Raw genomic sequence first — 12,883 nt, 5'->3', positions numbered from 1 at the left:
ATTCAGACTAGGAAACTGACTTGAGGTTGAATATATAAGATTATGTTTTTCATCATCTTCAGACAAATAGAAAATAGCTATCAGCTAAAATCTTATTCAACAATAAATGTTTGAGAATGCTAAATATTAGCAGTACACAGGGTATAAATCTTTTGAAACACATAGCAATAACGTGCTAAATAATGCACGTGAATCTAGGTAACTTGTAGTAGTAGAAGTCAAGTATCATCTTGGTTTATTACAGCAGAAGCAGTGATTACGAACTTCGTAATCACAGCCCCAGAAACAGAAGCGTTTTTATTAAATCTCCCAGGTTGCGGAAACATGGCACATCGCAGGTGCGGATCCAGGAATTGATGTTAGAGGGGTAGTAACTTAGGGGCGCAACTTTTGACATGTGCTCCTCCCTCAGAACCGAAAGTATATGGCATAAACTGTTTTACGGGAATTTGGGGTTACTCCCTCATGTATGTAGTCGGAAATGGTGCATTATGAGCTTATTTTATTACCTTTGTTTCTCCGATATTGATGAAAACAGTAAACTTCGATTATTTTAGAGGTGGCACACGCCGGGCGCTTAAACCGCTAGCGCTTCGACCAAATTCCTTGAGCTACACAGTCGGTCCAAGGCCAATTCCCCGCTATTTTGGCGCGAACACAAAACCACCGACTGTCCCCCCGGACCTGGGGTGGGGGTGGGGGATGCTTACCATTGACTGGTGCATTACTTTAGCGACAGCGATAGGTTTTCATATTACTTTTTCCCTGTTTGAATGTAATATCTTAATTGTCTGTTAATATGTTCACTGATAAAACTTTTGCGGCCTGGCACATTGCATCTCATTAGTCATGGCAGTATTCTTCAAGTTCAGGCTTCTTTTTTTCAAAATTCAAAATTTATTTTCTAAACCATTTATTGATTTATCAACACCATATTCACACATTCTCATTTACAAGAGGTTTGATAGTAATAAATCAAATGTGTAACGCATGGCACCATCATTCTGGTGAACGAGAATAATTTCATATAGCACAATGTACATGAAATAATGACAGTATGGCGAGTCGTTCCTTCACTATTTTTACCCATAAATACCATAAATTAAGCCTTTTCATACAATAGATCTCCATCACCTCTCCGACTCCTTTATAATTTGTTTAAATATATGAACATAATCATGTGGTCTTTAACAAAGATAGAAGTGTAAAAAAGTTTATATCTTCGACTTCAAAGAACTTCATTAATGCTAATTCTTGACCAAATTTTAGTTGCCTTTAACCTTGAAAATAATCGGTTAAATGGCAAGATGTTTGTAATCAAGCTTAACGACAGCGTTTTTGTGACATTGATGAAAGATGGATTTTTTTGTTTGTCTTTTTTTCAATCGGATAAAAAATTGTACTAGTATCTGATACAGGGTTAATGAAGCAATACGATGGTTAGACGTCATGCTAACCATTGTATAGTATAACAGCGATGAGGAATATGGATAAGTCGACAGTTGACAGGTAAGGACATTGTAAGAAGTGTCATTTTGCTAATTTTTGCTTTAAATATGGCAATATTTTTCTTTATTCCCATTTCCTACATGTTCCCATTACAAAATCTTACCTGTCCTTCCAATTGGAAATTTCCCATTTTAAAACTGAACTTTATTCTCCAATTGGAATTTTCCCATTAACCAAATATTCCAATTGGAATTTTCCAATGTTCATACTTTCCCACTTTGAATGTGGGAATCCTCCAATTGGAAAGATTCACTCATGGGAAGAATTCGCAAACAAATGCCTTAAATGAATCTATCGGTTCTTCATTTTTAATGAATATATTATTTTTCATGTAGTGAGTGTAAAATATTCTTAATTAAACAGTCAATTTCAATTTTAAAAATTATGTTCCAAATTCTCCCACAATTTTAATAGAGCCAGTTTTCCAATTGGAAAAGCTTGAAAAAGCCATTTTCCAATGGGAAGGCCATTTTCCAATGGGACTCCCATTGGAAAAGTTGACTTTAAATGCCAAAAAAACATATTTCTAAATTAAATTTCAGGAAACAAAAAATATCTCTTATTAGTATTACCTAACACATTTTAAAAATACAAAAATAAAAAACATTGGGTGAAAAATAAAAAAAATAAGTTTGCAAAAATTCCGGATTTGCAAACTTAATCCGGATGCTGTTAATATCCTGCCTAAAACGGTTTATAAGTAGTGATCTCATTGGATTATTTAGAACTGAGATTACATCCATAACTTCTATGCCAAAACTGCACTGCATGAGGTGTGCCTCATGCGACCAATTAAGACGCTAGATTTCATATTATTATTATTTCATGAGTACGTGATTTTTATAGCTGATTTGCCCAGGCTATCATGTTATGATAAGCTGTTGTGCCGAAGGATGATAAAACTCATACAGCACCAATGTTTACCTGTGTTGATGCAACATGTCCTCCAGGTCCACCAGGCCCACCCAGAACGATAACTGTCCTGCAGGCGGTATTGATCCCCCTTTTTAACCAGCGAACCATCGTAGAACTAATATGTATGCAGATCAATTCAGAAAAACAAACTATACATCTTAGTAAATAGATACTTTTATCTCTTTAAAGCGTATTAAATTACAATTTCACAGGTGTGTTACATATATATCTGCAATTAAACTGCGTGTATTTCACTACTCTTATGAGAAGTAATTTCTATGAAAATATATTATTTATACAATAAATAATTTGTTTAATTACCCGCTTATATTGGACAAAGCTTAAACGGACAAATCCATATTTTAATACTGTATACTGGCATCCTCATAAAGGTTATGTAAATTGTACATACATTTCTTCAGCTGCCAGTGTTGAAAATATACAATTAGCAAGCTATATTTCTACGCTGAAAGAGCGGTTACTGACCACCAAAATAAAAAAAATTGTCCGTTAAATAGACAGTGTCTCATTGGTTCAGACAGGTATCTACGAAGCAAACTATATCTCATTTTCATATTCCCTGAAGGGTTCTCATAATCCTGATTCTAATATAGAAGGTCATTAACATAAATGATTGCAATGTTTTATTCGGTTAGGTTCTTTGTTTGTTTTGCAAACAAATTCCGCATTAAACGTTAAGCAAAAACTTCCAAATTGACGTTATAGTCCATGATTGTTGTTTAGGATGGCAATGGAAACAGAATAGAATCAAGAGGGCCGACCGCAATAACAGACGGTGTGATTGGCGGAGCCCTTGATTTAAGCAGGGAACCTGTTTTCGGCGATTGGAAGATAAAGGTTCATGTTCAGGTAATGTATCTTAACATATAAATAACTTGGAATTAATATAACGATTCAATAAATGACGTCATATGAATATATGTGTAAGTATGCATGTATCTAAGAAGTATATTGTTATCAATATGCAAACGTAATTCAAAAATAAGACCAGTAAGGAAAAAATCATTGTCAGGGTTTAATGATTTAAATTATTCAATCTTGTAAAAAATATCACTTGTTACTGGTTTTGTTAAAGTTAACTGTATTTATGCTTCTCATTTATCTTATGTTGATTTACTGGTTATGTATACTTTTCTAGCAAACAACCGTTTCGAAGCAGTTTAAGGTCTTCGACTACAGTAAGTTGTTTACGCTCCTGTTAAGCCGTTGCTATCAATCGATTAATAATGAATATGACAATGCAAAGATTAAAGGCTAAATTAAGTGACACATTTACCTTCAATTCATATATGTATGATTTGGTTACGAGTAACATTTGTGTTTTAACGTGTGTTATTCAATATATCTGATATATTGCAAACACGTCCATGAAATGAAAGATAGTCCCGTGGGATTACATAAAAATGATACATTACGCCACTTTTAATTTCTAGAAATTTGGTTTAAAACGTTGAAATAAAATCTTACCAATTTTTGTGAGCTCCTGTTGAGATATCGTTTCCAGTTTTATCATCGTTCATCGCGCGTCTTTGTCATCAAACGTCATTGTTAATGTCTCCCCCTTAAAACTATTTCTTTGAATCTTGACCGGAAACTTTCTTTAACTGACTTCTCATAAATTTTATTGGGAGTTTCAGGTTTCGGGAACACTATGGCCCTCGTAGTTAACAATATAATTGTTTTTAAATCACGATTATTGTAAACCCTAGTAATTGTTAATGTATAACTAAAATATTTGATATATGTATCAGCTAGAAGTCTTGTCACATTTTGTTTTTGTAAATCCCTTTCTTGATGTATACATGACTATATGGTTTTATCTGCATCAGAAGACACGGAGTTAATTTATTGGGTTGTTGCATCAGCTCAGTTTAATGCATAATGTTTCGTAGAGATTATCCAATAGTAAAATTTGTCTATTATTTATGGGTTATATACATTTTTAATTGACACCTTTCTTAGTTTACATATTTAAGTATGTAGCATTAGCCATACTCTGGCTACAAACATATTACATTAAGCGTATTGAACGGGAATTGACACATCATTCCCTCCGTTTATATTCAAAGAATGACTTGAAATCTACTCTTGTTAACGACAAGAATTCTTATACCTGCAATTTTGGTTTTAGAAATGACCTGTCCTTCGTGTCATTTACCTAGTAAGCAAACTAAGGCCCTATATTCATTTTAATTTTGTTACTTTCAGTTTTGCCGAAGTTTAGTGTTGAACTGACTTTGCCGCAAAACATGAAATCAACAGATCAGAGCATAACTATTTCAGTGAAAGCAAGGTAATTAGTACCACGTGACAGAGTATTGGTGGATATTCCGGACATATTTCAACCGGACATTAAAGTTTTCAATTTATCAATATTTCTCAAATGATATAAACCAAAGCTTCTGTAAGTCCCATTACAAATTATTCGCTAGCTCAAAAGAAAAAGAGCGGGGACTTGCAATTACGCCCACTATATGTCATAATTACATGCTTTAAATACTGAATATCAATGTGAGGATTTGCCTACATGCACTTCATAAGATATCAGTCATCCGGTATGTACTCTTACAAAATTGAAAAGTGTTTCTAAAATATATTAGCATAAATCGATATTGTTCGACTGATTTACATATTCTCTAGTTTTCTTAACCTGTATAAACCCTCTGTCTGCATTAGTGTCATTGTTTATTAAGCCGTTTGTCTGTAGTTTTGGCATTGTTTATTAAGTCATCTGTCTGTAGTCCTACCATTTTTAACAAAGTCATTTGTCTATAGTCCAAGCATTGTTTATAAAGTTGTTCGTCCGTAGTCATAGCACTGTTTATTAAGTCGTTGTTTTGGTATTGCATGTATTGTTTCATGATTCGTCTGTTTGCTTGATTGTTGTTTTACATGGATTGTTAAATATATACAGTCGTCAGTCTGTATCACAATTATAGTTAATACAACTAGTGTGTCTGCTTTAAATCTACTATTTAAGAATTTCTTTGTCTATATTACAGGTTTTGTTTAATTATTCACTTGTGTGTATTATACATACTGTTTTTCTGGTTTAAATGTATTCATATTGTTCCTAGTACAACAGTGTTGCGATGCGTCTGCACTACATTCATAATATGTTAGCTGTTTGTCCGGTTAACGCAGTGGCTTGCGCACTCTCTTTTCACCAAGGCGACTCGGGTTCGATTCCCGGCCTGGGCACATGTTTAGTGAGTGGTCAACAAGCCGGACAAAAGGTTACCTTCGGGTACTCCGGTTACCCCGACAATACAAAACAACACTCTCGCGCAACATCGTGCCAACGAGAGTGGCTTAGTTTATGTTAGCACAATATTCTCCACACTCCTTGTAAATTATTTAATGTTGAAACTATATTCATTTATTCGGGAAATAGGAAGTTAAAATATTTGATAGAAAGGTTATAGTGCATTCTTGTTCCAGAATATATATATATTTATATAAATATGAGACTATTTTACAGATATACGTTTAATAAAGACGTTATCGGCACTTGCACCATTCAGATATATGACGCGGACTACCAGCGATTCAATATGGATTTTGAACAGGAGGTTAGATAGGATAAGTCCGTGTTTGTCGATGAGTCCACAATTGGGATTTATTTTTTCAGTATTCAATGAAAGCCTGATTATGATAAAACAAATCAGAAAATAAATTTAAATATGTACATTTTATCGATCTAACACTATACAACAACCGAGTCATCACGAAATGGTGAAGTGTGAAGAATTGCAAGGAAAACATAAGATATGTCATTCAAGTAGATCTCTTATTAGACCATTAAAGGCGTTTGATTTGAACATTTGTCAATGGTGTTAACCTATCTGCCCAACTTTTTTCGTAGCAAAATAAGACATCTACCTTTTTGCTTTTCTTTTACAAGTATACCTATTAGCTCTAAGCGTTTGCAATCAATTTCAAAGCAATATATTGACGGACTGAAAGTGTCAAAGATGATTTATTGGGTTAAATTGAAAAACAACAACAACATATTTGAATGAATACACTTTATCCAGTGTTTCTACGTGGTGTAAATATTTTTTTTATTCCTGTTTATTGCTGAATCTTTAGCATTACTGTTGTAATGCGTAAACAATATTTATTTCATGTTCCCTTTCCACCAAACTGTAATGTAGTTCGGTAATAATAATGATGATGATGATGATGATGATGATGATGATGATGATGATGATGATGATGAAAAACGAATATATTATACAATTTCAGATAAGAGGAACAACACACTTTACTATTGACATGCATGACCTAGAACGGCATTTCCTTGTGCGTGGGAACATAAAAATTCGAGCTTTGGTAACAGACAATGCAACTGCACTTACAATGGCTGAAGAAAAAGATTTAAAAATCGATGTACAGAAACAGGATAAATGGAAAATCAAACAAATAATCGATAGGGAAGGATTTTTACCAGGTCTAACTTATTCAACGATCGTGAGTTTTTATTAATTTACATATTTACATTGAAACATTCCTGTATATGCTATTTGTAATACCAGTGCCTTGATCCTAAATTTGGTATCAAAATCATAATTATGACTTATCCCCAACATTTACTACACATCTCGATGTGTTTGTTTACAGGTACGCCTGACCAACCACGGTGATGCTCCTAATATATCAGGAGTATTTAAATACGCAGCAACATTTCATCGAGTTGTTAAAATGACTTGTCCTGCTGGATCATTTCAAAAAGAAACATTAAACGTGACTTATACTCATCTGAAAGGCGCCGCTTCATACGACACTTCTGGGTTTGCTGTGATCACATTCTTGGTACCATCAGGGCCTATTGAAAAAATCGAACTTTTAGTAAGTGTGTCGACTTTGGCTTATTACAGAACTGGATATATGAGAGTTTACATGTATTTCCTATTATGTTCTATTTGCAAATGTTTTTTTTTTCAATCCGTGCTTGATTAATTCTGACATTTGTTCCGAAAAGTGCGCTTATTTCGGAGGAAAGAAAAAATTGGTCTATTATTTGTTGATTTAGTTGTTATATTTCAACTAAATATCTGGTATATGAAGGCAATTAGAAATAATATATGAAAGTCGGATTTTTAAATCTGACGGAATTCTTTCATTTAACATTAACATAATGTTTTGCTGGAAAGTCGCCAAACTTGTTAAAGGTTACACAACTGTACATACACTTCTTCAAAGCTAGATTAAAATTTGATCGAGGCAGAAATATTGAAGCGTAGTGTGACATCATCAAGACATTACGCGAGGGTTTAGTATTGCGTTGTCTCTGAAAATGAGGTATCCGGAGGAGACCAACTTGTCCGGTTTGTTGACCACAAACCAAACTCACAAACTGCGCAAACAACCCAATCTTTAACATAAAACAATATAAATTGTAGGCGATAACTGTAATCTTGTCCCGAATGTTCAGAATTGTGTTAACAACATTTTCTATTTCATAGTTTTGAACGATGGAGCCATTGATTTTCGTATTTATATTTATGTTAGCGTATTTTGCAGATATTCTGTCTGAAACAATAACAAAGGATTTTTTCACGGAAAGTCTAATAATATAAATGTTATTACACGAGATAAGGATATAGCTTAATAAGTGAGCTTTTGGCGATATTCGTTACAAAATTCCCTGACTTATTTCACCAGCAGAGCCTTTGAGCCGAACGCAAGAAAACGTATGTTTGTTAAAAGTGTTCTTTTTTTCAAGAAATCTATAAAAAATATCACCTTTTCTTCCTTTGATCTTAATAGGAAAAACGAATAACTTTATTCAAATAATTCTTTAACATAATCAAACAACGTGAAACAAATACATGACTGTTGGCATATTGCATATCAATCATACTAACCAAAATAAATAGAGCGATGTTTCATGTATATTAATCATTTGTAATAATTTATTTTGTACGTGATGGGTATTTTAGAGCGGAAACAATGTATAAATAACATTTGATATTATTATACCTCACTTTTGTCTACAATGGTAAATCCCATTACCCGAAAAGAGATAGTTTGACCATCAAAAACATTTTCAATCTTGTTGACACGTGACCAAGCGAAAATTCATTGTCAGATTATGAGACCGTAGTGATATTTTGAATGTTATATAAGGGCAAATACCTGCTTCAATATTTTTTGCAAAATCATTACGTGATTGCCTCCCTTATACACATACAGCAGTGACGTCACTATTCAAAGTGTACATAAAAACATCAGACGACAGGAACTGTCAGTTTTTCAAGGAAGTTTAGCATAATTAGTGGAATTTTGATCAAGATAGAAGTATTTGATTATGTTATATTTTGCTAAACTTATTTAATTAAGTAATTAATTAAAAACATATTAATTTTTGTATGTACGGTATAATAAAATAAATATCATACGTCAGCATGAGTGACATTGATATTATCACTCTCGAAACAGAATGTCACCCTCGGCGTTAATGTCACACATGCTGCCATATGATGTATACATATAAAGTTCCGTTATATAAGCTTTCTTTATCATGTGCGTTATTCTATTGCTGAATGTATCGATTGCATAGTTATATTTATGTTTTATTGTATTTTGAGTCTGGTTTACTTCTATAGGTGTTAAAGCTAAGATTATTTAAGAAAATGGGGGTCTACCTTATGTTCTTATTATTATTCAATTGATGTATGCATGAATTAATTCGACAGGTAAGCGATCGACATACAGGAGCAAGAATGTACAAAGACTTGTTCTCGTTTTCAAGACATTCATTTCCGCTTCTTCGAGTTTGGACAAACACACCTGATGCTATGGTATGTTCATATGTATTCTTCAAGTATGCTAATTGTCTTATATATAAGCATGTTTTATCATGTCAAATGTTATTTGAAGGAAACACGTTATGTAAGCTTTTGTACTTTTGTTCTAAAACATTTCAAATTAATTCAAGGTTGGAGATGTAATTGATCTGCGTGTTGAGTCAACAGAAGCCTTGGTTGGAAATGTCACATTGGAGGTAACTTTTGTCTCACTCAACTATTTTCATGAAGCGAGGTTCGATGTGTATTGTTATTAACCATAGCACTGAGGTATAATTTATAGCATTTGGTGATTTATAGTATTTGAGTGTTATAATATGCATTACGAAGTATCGAATGCCTAAGTAAGCATGTGTATGAGATTGACATTTTTTGGATCATATGATTATTTGCAATTATGAGCATATTCTGCCATATGTTCATGTTAAAAGTGTATAGTAAGTCTTAAGAAACATGAGTCAAAATAAATAATGTAGATAAAGATAAAGCGACATTAATGCCGAAATTTGGCATTTACGAAAACAGAAAAAAATGTTTCAGTATTTAATTCTAGTTTTACACAAGCTTTGAGACAAGTTTATTGTTAACAATACCAATGTAAGAAAGAAATCCTCGTATTTTCAATCACACGCTCGCTTATTTATTGGAAAATAAAACCGGAATGCCAAATAAAATTGATAATAAAAATCTCTAAAAATATGTATGTCTCAAATCCAAAATTACAAAGGGACGAAATCATGAAAACAAAATGCATTGCAATCTTAAAATAAGAGGGCTGGAATGTTCGTTGAGTATTTGTATATATATATTATTTTACTTCAGTTCTACTCACGTGGAAAGATGATACGACTCATTCAAGAACCTGCCAGCAATTCAAGGATAATAGGTCTTAATGTTCTGATATCAGCAGACATGTTTCCCCGATTGTTTCTCATGGTGTCACACATAACACAGTCCGGACACATTCTATCGGACAATGTAGTGATCCAAGTCCAAGGGAAGCCCTTTATTAACAAGGTATGATTATGTGGTTAAGAACATGCGTCTGTGCGTTTACATTTGTCAAATAATGTATTTCTATAGGTTATAACTAATATCAACATTATAAAGCTTCGTCATAAAAATTGGACAAAAATAATAAATCAAATTGGAAATACATTTCCCGACATATATTTTTGTGGAACACGTATTCATACCTATACCCGTCATTTTCATGTTATCTTTCAATTAATGCTATTTTTATTGTATTCACTCAGGTGGAAGTAACATTTAACACAACACTGACCACGCCAAGGCAAACGGTCGATATGAAAGTGAAGGCAGATCATGGATCGACGGTTTATATATTAGTTGAGGACGAACGGAATCGCTTGCTTGGATCAGACAATGACATTTACGCAAATGAGGTATACTAGTAGACAGTATTTCACTATATCAAATAAGGCATTTCAGATGGAACATAAAATAAAGCCAGAGTCTTTTTCATGAATTATTTTAGGACATTTTGTAAATGACTATCATCTTAAATTAATTCTAGAAGTAATACGCTAAAACAGGATAAAAATAATATGTATTAAAAACAAAGCAAGTCGAAAAAGGCAAAGGGTCTGATTTACGAAGGCAAGTATGTTTAACATTGGTCAGTCTGTCAGGACATTGCAAAACAAATACAAAAGTAGGAAAGACTTAGCCTAAAAACATGATATTGGTTTACGTTTTGGCTAATGAGCTTGTTTCTGTAGTTTCTATGACTTTATGGACATAAAATAACTTCATTTTCAATTTGACTTACAATTAAATGAATTAGGCCACGAACTTATTACCGAAACGCAACAGACAACGGGAGATCATAGTTGCTTAGGTGAGCTGTATTACTTAACGCTCCACTCTCCGATTTGACTTGTGCAATTGTTTATATTTACGTAATTATAAATAAATGTATGGCTGTTTTGGGCCTATGGAACACTTCTTTTCAACCTCCTCTAGTATAGTTAGACTTGTCGACATACTAGTTACCTCTGTTCAAAAATATATTTAGCGTATCTACAAGATTTGAAACATCTTAAATGCATGTTAAAGTGACATACGAGATTTCCTATTATTTGATATGTATTTTAGATAATCGACGAAGTTCTTAGAGTATCTCACAACACGTCTTCCAACCTCGGGCTGAGAGGAGGATATGTAAGCAACCCCTTTGTTTTAATGACTATAAAAATTGACTTATTAATCATAATTCCTCATTCTCATGGAGGTTAAGAGTACAGCTGAACAGCAGAATTCGCAGCTTGACACTCAAGTTCCAAAATACTTAAAGCTTGCTAAGTATTTTAATGTTCGTTATCGATTATAGATAATGACTTGGTTATCTTAAATTAATTCACCAGCCGGAATGCAATTTGTTTACTAGCTACCATTTATAACCCAATGCAATAATTTTCATATATAACTAGTGCAATAACTATGCAAATTAGGTAACCGCATCACAGAAAAATGTATTTATACGCGCTGTCAAAAAATGTAAACAAACATTAGAAAGAATGTTTCAAAATAAATCATGTCGGTTTCAACAAACTCAATTTCACGTTGAAACGAATGATGAAGACGGCTGGGCTTTATCCAAACAAACACCTCCCTGATCACAGCGCCAGAGAATACCTCGTCTAGAAATTGAATGTCAACAATACTCCCGCGAACCAGGTTATGCAAAAATCGGTACACAAGAACATACTTTATAACAAACTATAGCCACATCAATCCAAATCACAAGGAAATGTCCAGCATTCTGTACTCCATTAAAAATACCCTGTCTACTTCCTTGCAAAATGCACATTCTAGGCAGTTCGCCAGCAATATTCAAGTTCACACACTGTCACAGTCACTGATTCCACATCAAATCATAATTTTTCTGGTGGATTTTACATTTATGGTGCTCCAATTCACTGAGGTAATGTCCTTGTGCACATCCCGTCAAAATGACAAAAATCAACGCTGTAATCGACTACAAGCGAATTCGCACAATTAAAAAAAGCCTGTGACGCTGATTTATGTCCTTTTTAAACTTCAACCGCCAAATGACATGTACACACTCGCGTGATTACTAATGACGTCACGCAGATATGACATTGCTCTTTTTATTAATTTGCTTGATTTAAATTAATTGAAATATGTAGTTTTGTTGTTTTTAAGTCAATCCTTCAAATATCATTTGATAATTGAAACATGATTTATGTTTTTTTTTATTGTTTATACAAAGTTTTTTATGTCGGCTTATTTTCTTTCTTGCGGATGATGCATCCTGATAATTTACAATGTAGATACTTCGCACTATGCCAAGAGAAGTGTATTGAAGACACTTTGACCTAGATTTCGACCGTAAATGAGATATGTTATAAATAGAATCTTAAGTTCGTGTTAATTGTGCATCAAATTGATTAAAATTGTCATTTCAAAACGATAAAAACTCGGAAGAACCTCGTTTTATCTTTTTTTTTCAAATGAATTTGTTTAATAATTTCGATACACAATACACCCATTTGAGATCCTCTATATCAAAGTAATATGCTTTAAAGAAATGCCAATATCTATACATTTTTGGAGAAACAGCTCGTAGTCTTCAACAAAAG

The 12,883-nt window shown here is 33.2% G+C and overlaps 1 protein-coding gene across 1 annotated transcript in view; it reads left to right on the top strand.

The window, feature by feature from the left end:
• LOC128222333 (CD109 antigen-like) overlaps positions 1-12,883 on the top strand; it is a 63,812-nt gene that overhangs the window by 23,330 nt on the left and 27,599 nt on the right. The window contains 11 exon segments of the mRNA XM_052931313.1: positions 3,169-3,294; positions 3,584-3,623; positions 4,654-4,738; positions 5,927-6,017; positions 6,694-6,918; positions 7,069-7,296; positions 9,147-9,251; positions 9,389-9,454; positions 10,080-10,274; positions 10,514-10,663; positions 11,376-11,441. Coding sequence (XP_052787273.1) covers positions 3,169-3,294; positions 3,584-3,623; positions 4,654-4,738; positions 5,927-6,017; positions 6,694-6,918; positions 7,069-7,296; positions 9,147-9,251; positions 9,389-9,454; positions 10,080-10,274; positions 10,514-10,663; positions 11,376-11,441 — 1,377 coding nt within the window.

This window comes from Mya arenaria, chromosome 16, assembly GCF_026914265.1.
Source record: "Mya arenaria isolate MELC-2E11 chromosome 16, ASM2691426v1".
In the NCBI taxonomy this organism is placed as follows: Eukaryota; Metazoa; Mollusca; class Bivalvia; order Myida; family Myidae; genus Mya; species Mya arenaria.
The sequence above is the reverse complement of the archived record's forward strand: the minus strand, read 5'-3'. Positions and strand labels throughout refer to the sequence as shown.